The sequence below is a fragment of the Rhodofomes roseus genome (assembly GCF_022264815.1).
Source record: "Rhodofomes roseus strain CIRM-BRFM 1785 chromosome Unknown C8Q71scaffold_19, whole genome shotgun sequence".
Taxonomy (NCBI): Eukaryota; Fungi; Basidiomycota; class Agaricomycetes; order Polyporales; family Fomitopsidaceae; genus Rhodofomes; species Rhodofomes roseus.
The window spans coordinates 643,388-664,387 of record NW_025952975.1 but is presented as its reverse complement, the minus strand read 5'-3'; the positions used below and the strand labels follow the sequence as shown (position 1 = coordinate 664,387).

Genomic DNA, 21,000 nt, shown 5'->3' with positions numbered 1-21,000 from the left:
CGTGCAAATGACGTTCCCCATTGTGGCAACGCCCCAGCCACTGGCGGAGCCCGAGATTGGCATTTGCATTCACCAAGCATTCACTCTCTTCGTTCGATTGAGCTGGACCTACGCTACAATGTCTCAGTCAGACGTCGCGTCGCTGCGCGAACGAAGACAAAACGAGCTGGTAAACTTTCCAGCGTCATTCAATCGCACGCATACGCTGATATACAAGTTGGCAATGACAGAATGAAGCCGACCCGAACGCGATCCCGGAAAGCTCGGGGTCCGCTCCAGTCGTCCAGCACGGTCGTTTGACTCTGACATGGCTCGAGATTCCGGCGTGGCAGCGCGACAACGATTACATTTTGAACGGATATAGACGGTGCGTGTCCGCCAATTTGGACGCCTGCGTGCGAGTCTTGCATCCGGCTCCGAGCCACGGCCGCCATGCATTCTCGTTCAGATGCAATGTATGCTGATGCTCGACGGTCGTCCGTGTCAATAGGGTGCAATTTAGCTGGAGAGGGTGTGCCTACTCCGTATTCGGCTGTACGTGAGGTCTCCGTTTTGCCGATCGTCTGCGAGCGCGAGCGGTTGAATGAAGCGACCAATTGACTGAACCGACCACGCAGATCTGCATAATGAAACAGGTCAGGATCAGCTGCATCTAGCTGCATTGCAGCTCCTGGATTGCTGACACGCTGATCATGCTAGTGAACATTCAGACGCACCTCTTCGGTGCCCTCCTGTTTGTCGGCCTCCTCGGCAATGTCTATCAAGTGAAGCTTGCGTCGTACGAGACGACGGCGTGGCAGGATTTTGTCGTGTTCGCTATCTTCATGTCCGCGGCCGTCTTTTGCCTGCTAGCGAGCTCCTGGTTTCACACATTCTCGGTGCATTCCAGAGAGGTAGGAGCCAACATCTTCGCCACGTGTTTGTTGGTCTGAGAACTTGACATAGGTCGCCGTCCGATGCCACGCAATCGACTATGTTGGCATAGTGGTGCTCACAGTCGGTTCCTTCTTCCCTTGCATCTACTATGAATTCTACTGCAACACGAACCTTCAAGTGTTCTACCTATCTCTCATAGTGCTCGTCGGGCTCGGTGAGCCAAAATATCGCTGTCACCGCAGCTGTCCTCAGAGCGCTGACCCTCTATACCCTGCATCAAATCTAGGCGCCGCATACATCGTGCTCGATCCCGAGTACTCGAAACCCTCCCATCGTGGCGCGCGAACGAAAGTTTTCATAGCGCTCGGGCTGAGCGCGATTTTCCCCGTCGCCCACGGATTTCTCACACACGGGCTCCACAAGCTGTGGACCGAAATTGGCTTTGGTTGGCTGGTGGCCTCTGGGGCGTTGTACATCTCGGGTGCCTTGCTCTAGTGCGTCATCCACCTCTTCCGCCTCCGCACGAACCGATTAATTGCTAACGGCCCTTGCTTCACCTCCTCCGCGTGGCCCTCAACGTTGCTATACGCAGCGCGAATCGTATCCCTGAACGCTTCTCGCCAGGGACGTTCGATTACTTCTTTGCGTCGCATCAGATATTCCACGTCTGCGTCGTCCTCGCTGCGCTCTCGCACTACGTATGCGTGCTGACGGCGTTCGAGCACTGGCATGCGCGTGCGGAGCCGCACTGTCCTTCGTAGCTTGGCCGGCATTCGTCGTGAACCCCGTCCTCCAGTGATCGATGGAAATAGCAGATGTTCCCTGCAATAGGCATAATGTGCCGAAGCTGTATGTACACTGTAAGTGCCACTTACGTCGTCCGCGGACGTCGATAATGTCGCACAATTCACTCACGTTGTGGCGTCCTAGTAATAGATGTTGATTGGACAATGCACGATACTCACGCATGTGCGCCTCGTTGCCTGTTTCACCCCTTCGCTTCCTCGCCAGTGTCAGGCGGCCCCGCTCTGGATCTGGGCGGATCTTCGAAGGTACGTACCGCCGGAAGCAAGTGCTTTGAATGTCATTTGGCTCGGATGAGAGCGAGAAGATCGCATGTCGTACGCCAGTATTTCTGGCTGTTGGCAAGGTACCACGCTTGTCACGCATGTCCCGGGGGTGCCAGACCCGAGCTTGCTGGACGAGCTTGCCGTTCAACAGGCACCACGTTTCGCAGCCATCCTCGTCAAACGTAGTCGCAAGAACACAAGAATCCACTGCTCGGTCGCCGCCTCCGTGCGCATGGAATGCAGACCGATTGTCTCCCCCTGACATCCATCGTCGGGCGCGCGGTGGGCGCTCAAGGCGAGTCCCGATACGACGGTGCAGTACTGACGTGCGTACTTGCCTTTCCTGTCTGACAGTGTCTGACAGCGAACCCTATCTCTGATCTAGATAGGTCTGCGGCCCCGTCAATGTCAGCGGTGCGACGGTCTCCGTCTTTCGAGATTGCGTGTCAGCGGAATGCACGCTGATATTGGGACCTACATTCGACGTCCGTCAAATGGTGCTTGGCCGTCCAGCATGCAAACACTCCTAGATGACGCACCTGATTAATTGTGATTTACCGCAGTTTCCTTCCAGACTGGGCATGCACGTCCATACTTCGTGCTAGCGCTATCTTCAGTGCGTCGTTGGATGTGTGAGTGTACTCACCGTGAGTAAATACTTTCTAGCACACCTATGGTATCCGTGGACAATCTCCTCGCAGACACACCGCGGATGCGAATATCGACGTTCGGGAGGCCCGAGGCGCGAGTGGGATCGACCCTGTCACTGTCAATCGAGGGGCAGCTTCGCGAATGCCTAGCAACGGGCCATCGCTGGTTCATTCTTTTCTTCGATTTTTCTTCGATCAGAAATGCAGCTTCCCCTTGGACGTGCCACCTGCCATTGCCAGGTGCCATAAACGATCGAGCTGTCCGTGCGCCGACGGCGGACTGAAGCTGCGGCGGCGAATCTCTCGCCGCGGACGAAAACATAACGTGACCGCACTAGGCCCCTACTGTGTCCATACGTTCTGTGCCGCATCATTCGTGCCTTTGACGGGAAGTCACCTACCGTGAAGGGCAGGTGTGCCAGTGTCTTATGTTGCCGAAACTTCAAATGGGTTATCGGGATATAAAAGAGACTTTGACCGGTGTGGTGCCCAGATCTCCCCCACACGTCCACAGCTATGTTTGTTGCGGGCTTCGTCGTCTTCCTATCCACGTTCATGCCGGAGCGCACTGCGACGGTAGTCGCGTGCACGCTACCGATGGTGATGCTAGCCGCATGGCTCTTTATGATGCTCACTGAAAAGGTGGAAGGAGATTTGCCAGTCACTCTTCCCGAATGCCCTCTACGAAATATCTCGCCGTTCTTTCGGCGACGTTTCGACTTCATCCGGCGCGGACAACATCTGACCGGCGAGTCGATATATAGGTTCAAGCTGCTCCGGGTATGTGTCCCGCCAGTTTGTCCGATAGTTGACCGTCAATGACTGATTTTCCGTGCAGAATACTGTCGTCGTAGCCTCTGGCGCACCCGGACGACGCGACTTTTTCACTTCCAGGAGCCTGGACCTTGGCGCTGGTTTCAAGGTTCTGTCTGGCATAGTGAGTGTTCCAAGTGAACGACAGATGAAACCGCATATAATTGACGTTCTGGACAGATACCAACGCTGCCTGGAGTAACGACAGATCTCGAGCCTGGCAAGATCGCAACTATCCATAAACGCTTAGCGTCACTACAAAACAGCGCCAATCTGGAGCAATGTGGGTGTATTTAGTCCGTAGAGTATTACATGTCACTGATGCAGAGACAGTAATCCCTAGGATTCTAGAGGACGTCCGGCAGGTGATTGACGGTTGGGGACCGTCCGGTACCATATCCCCGTTCGACGAAATACCGAAGGTCTGTGTTTCCTGTCAGCGCCACGGATGGTAGAGACTGAAAAGAGATTTGCATGCAATAGGTATCATTTCAAACCAATTTGCGCTGTCTCGCCCCTTCTGAGCTCGCCGACGACCCCGTGGTAGCCGCACGCCTTCGGACACTGTACGATACCCTGGAGAGTTCCACCACGCCCGCGAGCGTGTTATTCCCGTGGTTCCCAACACCGAGTGTCGTCAGGAAAATCATCTCTACAAAAAGAATATACGACACGATCAGTGCGGCCGTCGACGCGCGGATCCGGGGCCATGTCCTACCCCAGGACGATCCTCTTCAGCCGATGCTCGACAATAGGGATGATCGAGCCGTTATCATCGGGGTAAGAATTATGTGTTCGCCATCTAGCGTACTTACTAACTATTCACATAGTTCATCATGGGCCTCCTCGTCGCGGGGGCGCGGTCAACAGGAACAACAGGTATGCATACCATTGACCATATGTCATTGCAGCTCACTGAGAGTGCTATGTGCAGCTTCATGGTTCATCACTTTCCTCGCCAGCCACCCGACCTGGAAAGACAAAGCCATGACGGAGATCCGGGGTCTCCTTGCGTCGCACAGTGATACACACGGAACTCCCCACATACCCAGCACTACCGGTACCGATCCTAGTCCAGCAGCTCTATCGCTCGCGTCCCTCTCTGGTGCCCTCTCCTCTATCCCCCTCAACGCCTGGGAGACACAAACGCCTACCCTCGACGCGATCATCCGGGAGACCCTGCGGCTCGCCCAGCCGCACACCGCTCTGCGCCAAAACACCAGCCCCTCGCCCGTGCTCCTCGCAGGCAAGGCCGTTCCCCCCGGCGCGTTCGCCGTCTACCCCTTCGCGGACGTGCATCTCAGCGCGGAGCTCTACCCGGACCCATGGCGGTTCGACCCCGCGCGGCCGCAGAGCAAGATGCCGTTCGTGTGGGTCGGCTGGGGCGCAGGCGCGAGCGTGTGTTTGGGCCAGCGCCTCGCGCGCCTCCAGCTGAAGCTAGTGGCGGCAACCGTGCTGATGGGCTTTGAGATAGAGGTGGTGGGCGAGGACGGGCGCGTGCTGACTGAGGTGCAGATGCCGCGGCCGGATTGGAATGACGCGTTGCATTGTAGGCCTGCTGGGGAGTGTGCGTTGCGGTATAGGCGAGTTGATAGCTGAGAGGGGGCGGGGCATATTGGGCTTGTGGAGCGACGTATCATCTGCGTAAGTGTCCTTGTTGATTGGTGGCAGATCAAGATGGGCTGCTGACACGAACGAACAGTGTTATATACCCTACTTCTGACCCTCGTATGCTACTTTCTCGCGCGTGAACGACCTACTTTGAGTGGCTCTGTCAGCGCCGTCACAGTGCCCGACGAGAGATATATCGCCCTCGTCGGCGAACCTCAGCTTTGACGCGATTGTCCAAGTCTCCTGAATTTCAATGAGACTGTTGCGTTTCAAGGGAAGTTGTTTTCAGTGGGTCAACGCCGCTCGCGGGCCGGCTTTAAACGGGTTGTGCAGCGATAGCCTCACCTGGATTTCTCCTTGACTATCTTTCCAAATGCTGTCTTGCCGAGCGCAATGCGATCTTGGTCGCATGCGCCATATTGGTGATACTGCTCGCTGTGGTGCTGCTGACGTTCACGCAGTCTACGCAGAAGACAGAAGATGATCTTCCGGGTGACCTGAGAGTCCACTATGGATCATTTCACCTTTCTTCCGACTCCGTCGATTTGATTTCCTGCAGTTAAGACATTGGTCGATAGGCGAGCCCATCTTGAGTCAGGGACTTTAAGTTTCAACTTCTACAGGTTCGTCGTCCGCCGTTACTTTTCCTCCTATCTAATACTAATCATTAACTTCGTTTATGCACCTACAGGATACCGTCGTCGCTGTTTCCGGTGCCGAACGACGGCGGGACTTCTTCGCATCGAGGTATCTGGACCTCGGTGCCGGCTTCAACGGTACCGTGAGTACTTCTCACCTCGCGGGATGCATACAGCCTTGAACGCGTTCTATGACACGCTCGACACGTCTACGACCCCAACAACCGTCCTCTTCGCGGCGTGGTTCCCTAGTCCTAACGCTGTCAGAAAAGTCACGTCCACGAAGAGGATCTACGATATCATCAATGCAGCAGCGGACGCGAGGATCGCGGGGATGTACCGCCGCAGGATGATGCTCTGCAGCCGATGCTGGACCTAGTAGGGGACGATCGGACCATTATCAATGGTGCCAGCGCAACTTCGTTCGATTGATGGTCGAGATGTACGTGCATTGACTGTCTACAGTTCATCATGGGTCTTCTCATCGCCGGTGCACGGTCAACGGGGACGTCGGGTAAGTTACGTGCCTAGTTCATTTCCCCCGGGACAGCGGGCGTAACTCATTGACTTTCCAGCTTCATGGTTGGTTACATTCCTTGCCAGCCACCCAGCCTGGAATGCAAAAGGGATCACAGAGATCAATGATTTCCTAGCAGCTTACAACAAGCCCGTCCAAGCTACGCCATCCCTCGCTGCCTTCACCGGCTCCCTCCCCTCGATCCCCCTCGAAGCCTGGGAGTCCCAAACACCCACCCTCGACGCCATCATCCCCGAAACACTGCGGCTTGCCCAACCACACACCGCCCTCCGTTGAAGCACCAGCTCTTCCCCCGTACTCATCGAGGAAAAGCCGTGCCCTCGGGAGCCTTCGCCGGCTAGCCCTTCGCGGACGTGCTCCTCAGCGGGGAGCTCTCTACCCGGAGCCGTGGCAGTTCGACCCCCAAGCTGCCGCCCGCCGAGTGGGTCGGCTGGGGCGCGAGCGCGGGCGTGTGCTTAGGCCAACGCCTCGCGCGACTCCAGTTGAAGCTGCTGGCGGCGGTGGTGATGGGGGGATTTGAGGTCGAGGTCTTTGGTGAGAGTGGGAGGGTGCTGAGGGAGGGGGAGATGCCCGCCCGCATTGGCATGATACGTTACATTGTGGGCCGGCTGAGGTGTGACTTAAAGTCTAGATGGGTGGTCGAATGGGGGCGCGTTGTAAGGAAAAAAATGAATGCGTAGTCTGCGTTGCGGCATTATGGGATGTGAATGGTGGTATACAGGGGTGGTAGCGTAGGATAACAATGTAATGTACTGAAGATAGCGCATGCATCTACGCCTCCCTCAGGTAGACGACTCTATCCGTATTTCGCGTCCAGGATAGCTCTGGGGGATAGCCTCGCGCTCGACTTCGGGTACGAGATCGGTGGTCAGCCCGGCGCAGGGTGAAGTCCACGAGCTAACAAGCGAGCGGGGCGTGCTCGTCAGGAAGCTTCTGAGGCCGCCGTGCGCAAGACGTCCCCTGCAACAAAGAGGGCGACATTCCGCTCACTTGAACGTAAACGCGTCCTTCTTCTCCGCCTTCTTCTTCATCACCTCCACCAGCGCATGCTGCTTCTGCAGCTCCTCGAGCTTTCTCTGCTTCCGCCACTCCTCGCGATGCTTGCGCTCCTTCTCTGCGAGGCGCGCACGCAGCTCGGGCGACGGCTCCCACTTGCTCTTGAGAACCCTGCGCACGGCCTCGGGGCTGATGCGAAATTGCGACGCGAGCATCGGGGTAGTGAATGTCTCCGGATTTGTAGCATGCAATGCGCGTAGGGCGTCCATGGCTTCTCGCGACAATTTGCGAGGCGGAGCCCAGCCCTCCGGGAACTCTTTCTTCATGGCAGCCCGGTGGGCCTTGATCGCTCCTGGAGTAGGGATTTTGGACGGTTTGCGCCTCATAGGGGCTTTTGGGGTGCTGCTCTCGCCATCATAATCGATGTCTGCAGCATCGCTGACCTCTGCGGCAACCGACTGGGGTGCTGGATGGCCGCCGGTGCGCCACGTCGTGCGTGCAAGCCCAGCAACGGACGAGTAGAACGAGACGAATGAGCGCGAGGCGGGGGTGAGCTGCGTCGCGGACCGAGCGATGGACAACATGGCAGGGCAGGGCAGGCGACGGTGCAGAGCCTCGGGCGTAAGCTGCAGCAGAGAAACGTCCGCCACCGCGTCCGCCACAGGCGACAGCAAACTTTGAAACCCCGCTAGGCGTACGGTATGGCTGCCATTTATGGGAACTGTATACCGTGCTGGATGCTGATTGGCCGGAGATGGGGCGTCGATAAGTGTCGCGTCTCGCGAGCGCATCGGTCTCCCAGCACACCGACCCCGGCTGCACACACTGTGACACACTCCGGTCGCAGCCACACCACCACCTTCTCCTCCTCGTCGGCCCTCTTCACCACCCTCGCCGGTCCTCTCCTGCGCCGCCATGGCTGACGTCTCGGACCCCAAGATTGACGAAGGTGCGCGATCGTCGGTGGACCGGACGCGTAGCATCGTCGTGTGTGACGCCGGATGTCGTTGCAGCGTACCTGGACGTCCGCTCGGACAAGACGGAGACCAACTGGCTGCTCTCTGACTACGAGGTACGCCTGGAAGTCCTCCAAACATATCTCGGAAGCATGGTGGAACGCTCATGCATTGCCTCCGCCGCAGTCTGACCGATCCGACAAGCTCACGCTGACGGCGACGGGCTCCGGAGGTCTCGAGGAGCTCCGTGAGCATCTCGACGAATCCAAGGCGTCGTTTGCGTATGCCCGCGTCCAGTACGCGAACGACAAGGAGTCGAAGCGGGAGAAGTTCATCTTCATCGTATGGATAGGGCCGAACTGCAAGGTTATGCGCAAGGCGAAGGTGAACCCGTCCCATCTATATTCCTGTGCATACTCATACTCGATTGGAAGATCTCCGTCCATGCTGCGGACGTGAAGCAGGTCCTCAGAGTCTACTCGCTGGAGGTTCCTGCTCGTGAGAAGGACGACTTGAAGGAAGAGCCGATAATAGTTCGCTTGCGAAAGGTACGTACGACTTGCTCGACTAACTCCAATATGCATCGCTAACCCGAGCACAGGCTGGTGGGGCGAGTTACGACGGGGTATGACTTGCCATGCTAATATTGGCCCGGGGAAACTGTCACATGTATATCATCTGTCGCAATTTTTTTGGTGAAATCATCCGTATCCTGTCATACGCTGTGAAGCCGGACAACTATGGCATTCGCTGGGACACCGTGGCGAAATGGATACGACTTCGGACGCCCGAGTTCACAGCGCTCGTCCGAGTCTGCCATGACCGGGCGCACTTAGATCGGTACGCTTGCATTTATTGCCTTTCGCTGAACAACTGTTCTGATGAGAGATTTCATCTGCGAACCAGTTGTGATACATGAGCGTCTTGAACAGGATGCCGAGGGACCGTCTCCGTTGTCGTTTACACCGTAGTTGACGGTCGGTATCATTCAGTTTGAATTCTAGATTGGCTCTGTAGATCCGACACTACCCCAAGGTCCGCCTCGGTCACCAGATTGCTACTTATGAACGAAGATGCTCGTGTCATCCACAGACAAATCTAATGCCCATGCAGCACCTCCGTTTCTGGCGGACAAATCGCTCCCGCCGAACACCCATTGCGTTGGCCGCTCTATTCCTCCGAAGCCGCATTCCGTCGGACATCAATCTCGCGAGCGATCTTCTCGAACTCGCCGAACTCGCCGACAAGCTTCCACAGCTTCCACTGTTCGGCACCATGGGGCTCGAGGCGGCGGACCTGGCCCCGATCAACGCGGTCATGGCCCCGACCACCGCGGCCGTGCTGCAGTTGCGCGGAATACGAGAAGCGGCGGAGGAGATGGAGATGAGGAGAGAGGCGCGAGAGAGGGGTCGTAAGTATGGGCTGCCGGATCTGCTGACAGGCGGAAGCGTGCGGCGGTGGTTTTTAAGCGGATACAAGTACGAAAAGTGGACTTGGACGGCGTCGAGGAGAACGGTGCAGTCCATTCAGAAGGCGGTCATGCAAGCCCAGCGTCCGTATGCGCCATTGCTCACCCTTCGCATCTGTTCTCGACTGAAGTTTCATTTAATATACATGCCGCAGAAAGCCAGTCAAGTGTTCCATATGGGGTGGTTGCTTCAAAAGACATTGGGCCTACACCTCGGGGTTTGTTGGCGGATACTCAACATGGCCGAATACTGGGTGCAATTTGCAAATGAAGCTCACATGTCCTCCTCGTCGTCTAAAACAAGATTCTATCGCCGAGCGGATGCCAATCATTACTAGGACCATAATAGTGGATATGCCAAGGGAGGCGGGAAGCTTCAAACGGCTGCGCTGAGTAAGGCTCGCCGTAGGTGGTCATAACATGGGTGCGTCATACACATTTCCATCGCCAGTGACGTAACGCTCTGACGCGCGACGGTATGTGCGTCGCGGTGTGCTGCTTACAGTGACGCATCCACATCTTGAGGATTCGCATGAGTGGCCCTACACAAGCCTTACACACTCAGAGTAGACGGCGATCTGCCCTAAAAACACGTTGTCTACGAGCTCATGCTCGAAACATCGCTGGCTGGAGGATGCCCTTCCCGTGCACATCTTCCAATGGGACCACCGTCGCAATGGAAACGCCAAAGATGACCAGAAGACACGACAAAGTTTCGACGGACTCCGACCGAATGACCGTCTCATCATTGACGTGACGGCGAGCAGCTGCTATGGGCATGGCGATTTATCGCGCGTTCACGTGAGTTGGACTGTTGACTTCAATGACTGCTATAACATGGGTCGTCTGAAGGTGCTGCACAGCTCGGAAACGAAGCTCTATGTGTGTTGACGCCCCGCAAGATCAAACGTTCTCTTGTCGCATGGGCCCCACCTGCCTTACGGGAGCTTACGGGCTCCGAGTTTCGGACTGCAGTGTGTCGGTACTCACCGCATCTGGCTCTGCATGGCGTAGTCACTCCGTCAAGGGAGCCATACGGTGATGCTACTTGCAGGTTCCGGTACGTTGGATCGCCCTCGGGCACAAGTTGCGGCTGTACGACGAGCCAAGCTGACGTTGCACTGATCGCCTCGGTATCGATCATAGTGGCTACATACGGGGCCCCGTTTTCACCGGAAACAAGAGAGCGGACTCGTGCTCGACGAAAGTTAGCGGTAGGCAGGGTATCGTTCGCCACCTCCGATGCTTCCTAAATTCTCTCCATGGCGCCACGAAGGACGATGAGAACGGTCTCTTAGATTCGAGCCTGTAGGTGGTCTCTCGGGATTTGCGAAAGTCCTGGGTGCATTGCCCCCGGTGTTGTGTACACCGCGTCGTACAAGGGCCAGGAGTATAAAGGTAGCCCTCCTCGTCCTGGGTACTCCATCCTCCGGGAATACCACTTCAGCAGCACTAAGGACTACCTTCACTTTCCAACCGTTTCTCCTTCTGCGCTTAGTGCATCATGTTTGCCTCCATCGTTCTTCCCCTCGCCCTCGCTGCCGGCTCGCTCGCGATGCCCATGGCGCGCCAGAACAGCTGTACCAACCTCGGTGCGGGCGCGACCGCTTCGCTCACGTACAATTTCACTCTCTCCGCCGTCTCCCCGACTGCAGCGGACAGTGCCACCGGGACGAACCTCCTGGTGACCCCGGGACCGGCGGGCACCAGCGGGGAGGCTGTTGATTACTGGCTGTCTGTGAGTAACGTGTGCCATGGCTGTGGGACGTGAGCTGATGTACTCTTTGCTGGCCAGACGTTCTCGGGCACGGGCTCGAGCAACTTCCCGACCTTCACGCTCGAGGACGGCGCGCTGATCCCGCAGCCTAACGCGGCGAACCAGGATTACGTGGCATGGGACACGACCGTCGAGGCGGGCAAATATATCGACTTCACGGTCACCGATGCTATCTTCGGCGGCTCGAACGAGGCTACGCCCTACTGCGCCGTGGTGCGTTCCTCTCGCGCTGATCATGTCCTGTCATAAGAAGGCTGATGATGGCCTTTTGTGTGCTCTGTCATTGTAGTCTGATGCCAGCGGCTTCGTTACTTTGGCTGCCAACGGTGTCAGCAACGGATTCTCGCTTTGCGCGACGACGAACGATAACTACGTCCTGGTCTTCCAGGCGTCGTCGACCAACGATGGCTCGTATCAGTACAACACGTGCCAGCCGCAGAACATCCACCTTGTGCAGGCATAATTGCATCCTCAGCTTGCCTTGGAGGATTGACGCTGGGATGATATTGGACTTTCGGACTAATATATTGGCTTCGGGATTGTTTTGGTATTTGCTACTCCCACTGCTATTCGCACTCGCTTGGTGTCGTTCGAATATATCACGGACTTGATATTTAATGTTGCGCAGGCCAGGCGTGAAGTTTTGAAGGCTGCGCAAGCCTGAGGCACGGCGCCTGGACGCCAGTCGGCATGTTAAAATTCACTCTGGCACATCTCATTGGAGATGTCAGATCACCGAGCATAGCAATACTCATTGGCTCCAGCCAAAGCATAATCTATAATACAAGAGGCGTGGAATTCGCACGGGAGACAAAGAGAGCATCTGATTGGCTGAGAGACGGACACCGAGCGCTGCCCGAGCCCCGAGCGCTCTTTCACCGCGCGCGCTGCGAGAAAGGTCATCGTCGCGTCTCTTCGTTGTTTACCTCGATGATCATTTCTGGATTTGAATGGCTGGTGACGGGGCCTAGCGGGCTCTGCTTCTCAATATCTCCGAGTGTCCTGCACGACCGGGAAGGGGAGGAGACGCTCAGGAAGAGCCCGGCGAGCATTGTGAGCGCGACAGGGAAGGTTCACTGATCGAATTCATTCACAGCTCATCTGCCTCGATTCGGACACGATAGTCCTTGAAGCTTGAAGCTTGAAAGCTTGACCCGTGGTACCGTCGTCATCTAATGGCCCGGGCGACGAGACAGTGCTCGACGACTTGCTGACGCCGGAACGTGCTGTACGTATGCAATTTGTTCTGCTTTGACTCGGAAGTACTGATCTGAGCCTGGGAAAAGGTTTGGACGAGCGAGAAAGGAACATGAGAAAGCTGCCTAGCAAAGGAGAGGTAAGCAAAGGAAGATGAGTGCAGGTGCAGATGCGTGCAAGCAAGCGAGCTATATGCGGGCCCAGCATGCACACAGGCGGGCGAGCGAGACGGTGGGTGGTCACACACCGCGGGCGACAAGACGCATAGCGATCGCGAGCGCAAACACGACCAACGAATGGACTGCGAGCGCGCAAGGAAAGAACGGGCGAGGGCGAGCGGAGGTCAGTGGGCGAAGACGAGTCAGCGGTGGTGGGAGCGCCGCGGCAATGCAATGGCACACGGCGATGGCGAGCACGCAGGACAGATGCCCGGTGTGCAAGCGCAGCCGGCGAGTGAATCACAACCGAGTACAGTGCAGGTGAGGGCGAGGGCACGGGCAAGAGCAAGGGCGAGCAAATATTGGTGGCAACGGGCGGGCGCGAGGGCGAGTGAGTGGGCAAATCAGCAATCGGCGAGTGCGAGTGCGAGCAAGTGGGGAAGAGGGGCGAGAGCAGAGCGGGTGCAGGTGCAAGTGCCAGTGCGCCAACCAGAGGCAGGTGAACTCTTCATGATGTTGTAGCTTGCGACTGCGCTGGTGCATCCTCGAGGACATGTATGTATATGCAAGTGACTGGAGCTTTCCGCTTTAATCATAGGATGTTGAACTCAGCAACTTACGAAGGCCGGGCCATCACTGAGACGGGCCCACGAAGCCGACTCGGACTCCCGGAGGCCTCATTGACCTAAGTAGGTATGGACTTACTTGAACGCTGACAAGAATGTGCGAAGGATCTCGCTGACTCTGAGTTGTTGCCCCGGAATGCCTGCTGAATGTATATATAGCTGAGTGGCAGTTCAGCATTAAGCTATGGGCACAATGAAAGGTTCGTACGTCCGTAGCGTAGCACGGGCACCGGCTAGTATATTATATTGCCAGTCACGGTAGGACCAGTGGGCAGTTGCGTTCAAATTCGAACCTCAAGACCTTCTGTTTCGGGAGCACGACTATGATCGGGCTCTGAATACTCGTCGCTCCGCTCCAATCACGTAGGGGCAGGCGCTTGCAGGTGTCGCAGCGCGCTCCAAGTTCCTCCAACCTTGACCTTTCCCTTGACCTCATCGCACCCTTGTTCTCCCTTCTTTCTTGTGTATCGCCGTCAAACACTGTTTGAAAACTATGCAGAGGTCAACGAAGCCCTACAGTGTGAGTGATAATGACGAGGGCGCCGGGTTTCATTGTGCTAAACACGCGTCTTGACAGCGACCCACCGCTCGTCCTCGTGGCGCAGACGGCGAATGGCTGCACGACATGGCTCCCGAAGGCCGTCGCGGGCCTCGCGCGGCCTCAAAAAGCGTCAATATGGATGCACCTTCAAGCGCCACGAAGCTCATGGTGTCAAATATGCACTACGAGCTCACGGCCAAAGACCTTACAGTGCGTTCGCTTTGCGATACATGCTGTTGCCGAGCCTCACGCAACGCTACCCTTCCTGCGCAGCAAATCTTCGGGCAAGCTGGCACGCTCGTCCGAGAGCCACTAATCAGGGTACGAAACTCGCAATGCACCGCGTTCACCTGAGAGACACCGATCCCGACCTCCTTTCGCTTGTTCGCCTATAAAGTACGACCGAAGCGGCCGATCATCCGGTATTGCTATTGTCACATACGAAACCCCTGCGGAGGCTGCGGCAGCAAAGTCGAGGTTTGACGGGAAGCTTGCCAAGGGTATGGTCTCATTCACTGGCGCATTGTCAGCGAGATGATGTGGACTTGTCTGACTTGGATGTTGGTGTCCAGGGCAACCAATGTCGATTACATTCTATCAGCCCGCACCGCCTCCTCGAACCACCAAGGGAACTGGGGCGCCGACTTCCCTTATACATCGGATAGAGAAGGCGCCCTTGTTGGATCGCCTGAGTGGTGCACCGAAGTCACAGCCCGCGTATGTCTTCGCTCTTGTCGCCTCGAGGCAAAGAATTGACCAGTCTTCAGACGGAACGGCACGGGTCCCATCAGAACGAAGGCCCCTCGGCCAACGCGTGTGCCCAAGAAACCGAAAACGCAAAACGAACTCGATGCAGAGTTGGACGCGTTTATGAACGCGGACATCCAGGCCGTCAAGCCATCAGAGGCCCCAGCGGCAGCTGCCGACCCTCAAAATGGAGATGTCGAGATGGTCTGAGGTCTTCAGGTGTTGCGATTCTTGGACTATGTTACGTTGCTCGTGCTCTGCCTTGCTCTTCATCCCCCCTCTGTAACAGTGTTGTACATATGGTAACCCTCCCGGTCCAGGCTCTATTCGGAGCACGAGTCACTTGTTCTGTTCGCACCTCTCAGTGAATGGATTATCACTTCTTGCATCAAAAGTACCCAGTGATGCGAAGTCCGGTCGGCGTGCATAGCAATCAAACAGAGCAGTATGAAGAGAGCACTGAGTACATCGCCTATTCACGCGCACAACTCCCACCTCCCATGCCCGATACACCACACCTTTCCCTCCGCCTTCGCACACTCCAGCGCGTCCTTCACCGCCCACTCTCCCACACGCGCCCAACGCGCATCGCGATGCAGCCACGCAGTGATCTCCGCCGGTGTCGGGCCAGGCGGGGGTGCGGGCGGGGCGAACGGCGCAGTGGGGTCGACATCTGCCCTTGGACGACCACCATGACGGTGCTTCGAGCGCCGCGCGGCAGCTGCCTCGATGCACTCCTTGATAGCGCGCTGGACGATGCCCGCCAGCACCTCGGGCGTGAGCGAAATGTACGCTTCCTCGGTCGGGGAGGGGTCGCTCAGCTGGCCGGGGTCGTCTTCATCCCCTATCGAGCTGGCCGTCATGGCCGACGCGGTGCTCGAGTTCGCCTTCCAGAGCGGCCCCGGGAGCTGCGTCGAGTCCGCATCCTCGCGCGGGAGCGGCCGGATGGGCCCGTCCCACAGCACGATGCTGCCCTCCTCGTACAGCTGCCGGATCGCGAACTGGAAGAGCCGCTTCGTCTTCTTCGTCTTGTGCTCGGGCGGCCGCGCAGGCTGCACCTGCCGCTGCTTGCTAGTAGTATTGGTTGGCCCGGCTTTCTGGCGCTCCCGCTCCTCCTTGGCGCGCCGTCGTCCTTCTTCGTCGACGACCCGTCGTGCGAGGATCATAAGCTCGGGGACGCGCCGGAGGTGGGAGAGGGTGAAGCCGTACAGCGAATCTCCACTTGGATTGTCTGGTTCTTCGGGCACAGAAGTGCGAGTAGGAGCCCTACCCACGCGTGGTGTGCGATCCAGTTCGCGCTCTACCTCGCTCAGCCGGGCGCGTAATTGCGAGGGCCGAGGCGTGCGGTCATCGCCCCCGCCTGCAGTAATTGCTGTCTTCCTTGGCGTGACGAGGGAGGCCCCAGACGGACCACCGCGCATCGCCAGTGCAAGAGTGTTCGATGATTGACTTCGTGCGAGCGGCGTTGGCGACGCCGAGCGAGAGCTAGCGGCCGAGTCTGAATCTTGCGCATTGGGCGGTGGCGCATTGTCCATGTAGTGCTTGAGGTAGATGCGGAAGGTATTGGCTGTCAGGTCGCGTCTGTGCAGTCGCGTCGGATGGCGCAGACGAATCGGAGACTGGCAAGCCACGCAGTACTCAGGAGCTAGGAACAGCTAACAGAGAAAGACTACATACCTGCCTATTACTAAGTCTTGAACTCGCCAACGCAGGCGAGCCATCCGTCGATGTCATGCCGGACGAGGACGGTGTCTGGGGTTCGATGGCCCCTAAGCCTGTCTCATTAGACTTGCTCGGAGAGATAGGGACATCCGTCGCCCTGGCCTTGCCTTTGTCCTTCTCCGGACTCCTTGGGATCCAGGCTGACTGTTCGCGTCTCTTCAGCGGAGGGACGACGAACGGACCAAGATGATCAGCGAAGTAGCGGGTGCGATGGAGTTCGAGAACTGCGAGCCAGTGTTTAGGCTCGTCGTTCGGCGAGGGACATGATCCTGGAGGTGGAAATGAAGCCGTTGCTCGATACAAGCATGAAGTGCGGTGGACTCACGGATCTCGTCGACGAGCACTTGACGCCCCTTTGACGTCTCGACCACCCTGCCGATGACCCGTACGGGGGTACCTATGTCGGCGATAGGTTTGGGTAGAGGAGGGGGCAAGGAAACTGCTTTTGAGGTTGAGATATTAGGTCCTTTGCGTGGGGAGGCATTGGTGGAACTGGAGTGCGAGGGCTGCCGGGTACGTCCAGCCTTAGGGTCGGACGTACTTGACTTGCGGGGAGGCATTACTTGAGGGTGTACTTTATGGTTGCATTCTATCACGGCGGATCCGTCGTCCACTGTGTAGAGAAGAATATATATCTCAGTAAACGTATGTCAACGAGGGACGGGCGAGCAGCATGGTCAACCAGAAGCATGCACACATATGAACCTTCACATACGGAGCATTTCCAGGCAAACTACCCATTGTACGTCCTCCACGATTCGGCTCATAGTTGTGCATGGTCCTCAGCATCGTGCCATGTTCCATAGGCGTCTTACTCCTCGGTTCCTTCCCCTTGCGTCGTGATACCAGAGGGCGCGACTCACAGGTGTAAAGGATTCGTTGCTCAAAGGGCTGTATACCCACCAGCACCCCAACTAACTCAACCGTCCGGCACGGTATACGACCAAGCCAGAAGTACTCCACCTCTGCAACACAGAACGGACACAGCGGACATGGTCAGAACAATGTACAGAAAGCGGTGGCCTGCAAACGCACCCTTATGCCCACTATCCCTCATGTCCAACACATCCTTCACGAAGCACGAGGCCACAGCATCCTTCGTCAGCGTCCACCGCCATATCTCAGTGGGCGAGGGCGTGGCCACGTTCGCACCACCTGCATCGTCTTTGCGCTTGGGCGACTGAGGCGCAGGGCGTGCACTCGAAGAAGCTTCCGCGTTGTCGTCCAGCTTGCGACGCTTGGTTTCTCTCGACGGTGTCAGGAGGATAGAAGGGGTGCGGATTAGCTTGGTCGATTTGGTGGAGGTCGAAGAGACTGTTGTTGTCGAAGTCATCTCACTGCAGGGTGCTGAGATGAATCTGTCGCAGAGCTAGAGGCTCCAGGTTGTTGAGTGTCCAGATAGATCTTCACTGTGCCGACACTCGAGCAAGCACTCTGACCGAGTAGCTTCTACCACCTGATTGAAGGCTTTTGAGCCTTGACTGGCGAGCAAGAACTAGGCGTGGCACACACGTTGGCTCAGAGGGTCAGATATAAGTTCACAGCAGCCGATAGACAATTGGCCTCTGCAGGGGCGCACACAGCCTGAGGGTACTGGATAAGGGCAAGTTGACTCCCATAGACGCGACGCGACTCGGACGCGACTGCACGCGCTACACGTGCCCGCAATCTATGCAGGTGGGAACGCGTTTCCTTAGAACGTTCGACGTGCGCACTTCATTCAATTGTCGGTCCTTGGACATGGTACTTATTCGCCATGAATTCCAACGCCCTGTCAGTGAATCACCCTATTGAAAATATTTCAATATTGCGCTCAGGGATGAGTTCGCTTTCACATTGAATCCACGTCCGTTGCACCGAGCTCATTGATTACAGACTGAAGCATAATCCTTCCCTACTAGTGTACAGACGAGGCAAGTTGACTAAGGGAACATCCAGTGAGAATTACCGGACCTTGTGAGTAGGCTTGTACCCATCCACGTAGTCGGAGTTCTGGCGAGCATAGCGGGTCAGCCACAACTAAAACCGTAACAGAGTTTACCCGTACACTTACCTTGGTGTACATGTGTCCCTCCTGACGCTTTGTCATAGCGGGCTGAGGAATACGCCTGGGATTACCATCGTTGTCCGCATGGCCCTTGCCCTGTTCGTTGTCCTGTATGAGCACGGACTTCGACGACGGCGAGGTGTCACGTACGTGGAGCGCAGAGAGGACATCGGAGACAACGCGTCTGCCGTGAAGGTTCCTTCCGGGGAGCGGAAGGCTGGCCTCTGCGTTAGGCCTGAAGTCAGGAGTGAACCGCGTGTAGTTGTCGTCGATGTGCTTGGGGAGCTCAAGCCCTGCTACGGCGCCCTCAACCTGCTGGGCGTGACGCAGTTGCCCTGTCGACCGACGCCTAAGCGTCCTGGTACAATGAAATGCAGACGCACTCACAGGTCGGTATCTCCGTCAGATTTTTGACCGTCATCGGGGTACGCTTGCCCTGAATGCTGAACTGGGCATAGTAGAAGCTGAGAAGCCCGGCGGCGACGATGCCCATCCCGGCGGCCATAGTCTGTGACATGGTGCGCGAGTTCGTCAGCAAGGATTGAAGCTACGCTCGCAAATGCTGACTCACCGACCAACTACCGCCTTGAGCGCGGATGGGCTGAGGCGCTGCACCCGGGATGCGAGAAGGGAAGCCCTTGGGCCTCTTCGCGTAGTCGCCTCCACCGATAGGCGAAGATGCGCTGCTGACAGACATGATTGTAGAATTTGTGATGCGAATGAAGTTCAGATGTGTGCAAGGTTGTGAGAGTTCCAGACTGAGGAGCAGTGACTGTCGGCGAGCCGCTGTTATTTAGACCGCATTCGAATCCTGCCCGCCAGTCAGCCACGGACTTCGAGACCGCCAATGACGTCCAAGGCTCCCGGTGTGTCGCCCAATACGGTGGCGGAAGAGCGGGAATGAGGTTGACCGTCCTTGTGAAGAGTCGGCCGCTCGGGAGGTGCCGAGTGGGTGGCGGGTCCGTCGCTGTTGCGCTTGCAGTCCCCGTCGGATGCAACGACTTTGGTGGCGCGCAAGCCGTCTTCCGATCGGTTCATGAAGCGTGACGTCAGTATAGGGAGACTGCACCATGGTCCCGACATGCTCGGAGACCGGATCCGCCACTGGCCCGCTGCCTTACTAGCCACCGGCACCTGCTCTGCGTCAACTTGGGGACGGAGTCGTATGAGGGGTGGCATCCTCTTGGTGGACACCAAAAGATGGCTAGACGGCCCGCACGACAATTGGCGAAATGAAGATAACTAAACAAGGCTCCAAAGCTGCCAGTACATGGATGCTTTCTGTCAGTGATTTAGTAATGATATTCGTGCCAATGTATCTATTGGAACTCACACGAGTGATTTGGAGCACGCCGTGTGTTGACTTCTCCGCATCAGAGCCGAGCCTCGCAGTTTCAGTGTTCAGTTGTGGCCCACGGGCCATGCCTACGTATCAAGGTGACCGCGAACTTGGCTGCCGCACAACTCATCTAGCAGCCGCATCGGTTAGTATGTCGTTAGTATGTCGGACACCCTGCCACCAATTGCGTTCTCAGCGTCATAGCCTACTATACCACACGGTAGCAGATCCGATCATTTGAGCGGTCTCACCGGAAACCAGACCTGCGCGGCTCTTGTGCACGCCTGTCCCTCCAGGTCAAAAGGCAACAACCACCTAACCTCGGCTTCCCACCAAGAATAAGCGAGAAGTGCTCCAGGCGGGGTCGGTCGAAGAACATTCACGATGTGCACGCTCGCTGCTCAGGCGGTGAGCCCGGCATCGGTGAACGTCCTGCCAACGTCCATCAGCAGTGGGGAGAAGTACATGATATCCACGATGACTCACGGAGAAATAAATGTCGCTGATCCGCTAGAGACTGAGCGTGTTCCTTGGTGAAAATGCCTCACAGACACGAGGCAAATATTCGTACCTTGCACCGTAAAGTCGGGGTGAGACGGCGACAACCAAAGCCACAAGGGCAGATAATGCAGAGTTCCTTCGGGGACCATCGCGTCAGAATTCACCATGCACCAACCCAGCGCTCGAAAGCTTCCTGTGGACCCATTTGCTGGCTAGTCGTAGCAGAGTCATACAAGCGCCGCCGAGGAGTTTCTGGATGCGCACCCATCGCGCAAGGCAAGATCTGCGCCGCAGCTGAATGGGATCGAAGGATCAGCTGTGCCTGACCCCCCTGCATAATGAAGACTAGGGCCCCTAGACGCACATTTTGCGTACATAGCACGGCCTTTGCATAGGCTGGCCTCCACCTCGTCTAATCCTTCCTAAAACCTCGACGGTACCGCACCGGCCGTCTGAACGTTCGAATCCGACTGTCGAGCTTGAGCACTCAGCGCTCAGCGCTCAGCCAAGACCACCACAGGCACGGGCTGGACGCGCCAGCAGAAACTTCGGAGGCTCGTCTTACAGTCGGGCTGGCGCGTTTGTGGTAGCTTCGGAGAAACTTCTCCTGGCGTAACGGGAGCCCAAGGCCAGTGCCGGAATGATGCTCTCCCGCACCGACGTAATGATTCCAGGCGAACAGTACTGCCCGCGCCGGGTACCTATCCAAAGTACAGCGGAGGGCGTGCT

At 57.0% G+C, this 21,000-nt stretch overlaps 9 protein-coding genes across 9 annotated transcripts; 6 read left to right on the top strand and 3 right to left on the bottom strand.

The window, feature by feature from the left end:
• The first annotated feature begins 41 nt into the window (after positions 1-41).
• C8Q71DRAFT_839667 (HlyIII-domain-containing protein) lies at positions 42-1,963 on the top strand. The gene is made up of 9 exons (XM_047926501.1): positions 42-169; positions 231-367; positions 491-534; positions 618-635; positions 700-893; positions 946-1,090; positions 1,163-1,370; positions 1,469-1,736; positions 1,807-1,963. The coding sequence occupies exons 1-8, from the start codon at positions 119-121 to the stop codon at positions 1,635-1,637; spliced, it is 966 nt and encodes a 321-aa protein (XP_047776089.1). The 5' UTR covers positions 42-118; the 3' UTR covers positions 1,638-1,736; positions 1,807-1,963.
• A 1,149-nt stretch (positions 1,964-3,112) lies between these two features.
• C8Q71DRAFT_814463 (cytochrome P450) lies at positions 3,113-5,053 on the top strand (the record flags this gene model as incomplete). Its single annotated transcript, XM_047926088.1, has 7 exons — positions 3,113-3,376; positions 3,435-3,533; positions 3,590-3,692; positions 3,743-3,831; positions 3,893-4,189; positions 4,240-4,288; positions 4,344-5,053. The coding sequence occupies 7 exons, from the start codon at positions 3,113-3,115 to the stop codon at positions 5,006-5,008; spliced, it is 1,566 nt and encodes a 521-aa protein (XP_047776088.1). The 3' UTR covers positions 5,009-5,053.
• Positions 5,054-6,982: 1,929 nt separating this feature from the next.
• Positions 6,983-7,861, bottom strand: C8Q71DRAFT_197758 (uncharacterized protein). Its single transcript, XM_047916929.1, has one exon. It carries the CDS (start codon positions 7,774-7,776, stop codon positions 7,183-7,185), a length of 594 nt encoding a protein of 197 aa, XP_047776087.1. The 5' UTR covers positions 7,777-7,861; the 3' UTR covers positions 6,983-7,182.
• A 246-nt stretch (positions 7,862-8,107) lies between these two features.
• On the top strand, positions 8,108-8,779 carry C8Q71DRAFT_712952 (actin depolymerizing protein; the record flags this gene model as incomplete). Its single annotated transcript, XM_047920890.1, has 5 exons — positions 8,108-8,141; positions 8,206-8,264; positions 8,335-8,532; positions 8,583-8,696; positions 8,750-8,779. The coding sequence occupies 5 exons, from the start codon at positions 8,108-8,110 to the stop codon at positions 8,777-8,779; spliced, it is 435 nt and encodes a 144-aa protein (XP_047776086.1).
• A 199-nt stretch (positions 8,780-8,978) lies between these two features.
• On the top strand, positions 8,979-10,224 carry C8Q71DRAFT_197753 (uncharacterized protein). Its single transcript, XM_047916928.1, has 3 exons — positions 8,979-8,988; positions 9,055-10,040; positions 10,122-10,224. Exon 2 carries the CDS (start codon positions 9,250-9,252, stop codon positions 9,952-9,954), a length of 705 nt encoding a protein of 234 aa, XP_047776085.1. The 5' UTR covers positions 8,979-8,988; positions 9,055-9,249; the 3' UTR covers positions 9,955-10,040; positions 10,122-10,224.
• Positions 10,225-11,120: 896 nt separating this feature from the next.
• On the top strand, positions 11,121-11,856 carry C8Q71DRAFT_713219 (uncharacterized protein; the record flags this gene model as incomplete). The annotated part of the gene is made up of 3 exons (XM_047920903.1): positions 11,121-11,354; positions 11,412-11,606; positions 11,683-11,856. 3 exons carry the CDS (start codon positions 11,121-11,123, stop codon positions 11,854-11,856), a joined length of 603 nt encoding a protein of 200 aa, XP_047776084.1.
• A 1,914-nt stretch (positions 11,857-13,770) lies between these two features.
• On the top strand, positions 13,771-15,005 carry C8Q71DRAFT_197644 (RNA-binding domain-containing protein). The gene is made up of 6 exons (XM_047916926.1): positions 13,771-13,894; positions 13,952-14,125; positions 14,189-14,236; positions 14,313-14,415; positions 14,488-14,632; positions 14,683-15,005. Exons 1-6 carry the CDS (start codon positions 13,868-13,870, stop codon positions 14,870-14,872), a joined length of 687 nt encoding a protein of 228 aa, XP_047776083.1. The 5' UTR covers positions 13,771-13,867; the 3' UTR covers positions 14,873-15,005.
• Positions 15,006-15,084: 79 nt separating this feature from the next.
• On the bottom strand, positions 15,085-17,809 carry C8Q71DRAFT_197668 (uncharacterized protein). The gene is made up of 5 exons (XM_047916927.1): positions 17,420-17,809; positions 17,248-17,349; positions 16,710-16,997; positions 16,340-16,653; positions 15,085-16,281 (listed from the first exon to the last, which is right to left on the bottom strand). Exons 1-5 carry the CDS (start codon positions 17,715-17,717, stop codon positions 15,139-15,141), a joined length of 2,145 nt encoding a protein of 714 aa, XP_047776082.1. The 5' UTR covers positions 17,718-17,809; the 3' UTR covers positions 15,085-15,138.
• Positions 17,810-18,230: 421 nt separating this feature from the next.
• On the bottom strand, positions 18,231-19,414 carry C8Q71DRAFT_197597 (uncharacterized protein). Its single transcript, XM_047916925.1, has 5 exons — positions 19,003-19,414; positions 18,819-18,939; positions 18,582-18,766; positions 18,438-18,527; positions 18,231-18,376 (listed from the first exon to the last, which is right to left on the bottom strand). Exons 1-5 carry the CDS (start codon positions 19,126-19,128, stop codon positions 18,329-18,331), a joined length of 570 nt encoding a protein of 189 aa, XP_047776081.1. The 5' UTR covers positions 19,129-19,414; the 3' UTR covers positions 18,231-18,328.
• Between the last annotated feature and the right edge of the window lie 1,586 nt (positions 19,415-21,000).

Coding starts and splice junctions, on each gene's coding strand:
- C8Q71DRAFT_839667 (XM_047926501.1), top strand. CDS start 119: ATGTCTCAGTCAGACGTCGCGTCGCTGCGCGAACGAAGACAAAACGAG. Junction 894..945: donor TCTCGGTGCATTCCAGAGAG/GTAGGAGCCAAC, acceptor AACTTGACATAG/GTCGCCGTCCGATGCCACGC. Junction 1,371..1,468: donor ATCTCGGGTGCCTTGCTCTA/GTGCGTCATCCA, acceptor TGCTATACGCAG/CGCGAATCGTATCCCTGAAC.
- C8Q71DRAFT_197758 (XM_047916929.1), bottom strand. CDS start 7,776: ATGTTGTCCATCGCTCGGTCCGCGACGCAGCTCACCCCCGCCTCGCGC.
- C8Q71DRAFT_197753 (XM_047916928.1), top strand. CDS start 9,250: ATGCCCATGCAGCACCTCCGTTTCTGGCGGACAAATCGCTCCCGCCGA.
- C8Q71DRAFT_197644 (XM_047916926.1), top strand. CDS start 13,868: ATGCAGAGGTCAACGAAGCCCTACAGT. Junction 13,895..13,951: donor GGTCAACGAAGCCCTACAGT/GTGAGTGATAAT, acceptor GCGTCTTGACAG/CGACCCACCGCTCGTCCTCG. Junction 14,237..14,312: donor TCCGAGAGCCACTAATCAGG/GTACGAAACTCG, acceptor TCGCCTATAAAG/TACGACCGAAGCGGCCGATC.
- C8Q71DRAFT_197668 (XM_047916927.1), bottom strand. CDS start 17,717: ATGACTTCGACAACAACAGTCTCTTCGACCTCCACCAAATCGACCAAG. Junction 16,998..17,247: donor GCAACGAATCCTTTACACCT/GTGAGTCGCGCC, acceptor TTCTCTACACAG/TGGACGACGGATCCGCCGTG. Junction 16,654..16,709: donor AGTGCTCGTCGACGAGATCC/GTGAGTCCACCG, acceptor TTCCACCTCCAG/GATCATGTCCCTCGCCGAAC.
- C8Q71DRAFT_197597 (XM_047916925.1), bottom strand. CDS start 19,128: ATGTCTGTCAGCAGCGCATCTTCGCCTATCGGTGGAGGCGACTACGCG. Junction 18,940..19,002: donor CTCAAGGCGGTAGTTGGTCG/GTGAGTCAGCAT, acceptor ACCATGTCACAG/ACTATGGCCGCCGGGATGGG. Junction 18,767..18,818: donor TCTGACGGAGATACCGACCT/GTGAGTGCGTCT, acceptor GTCGGTCGACAG/GGCAACTGCGTCACGCCCAG.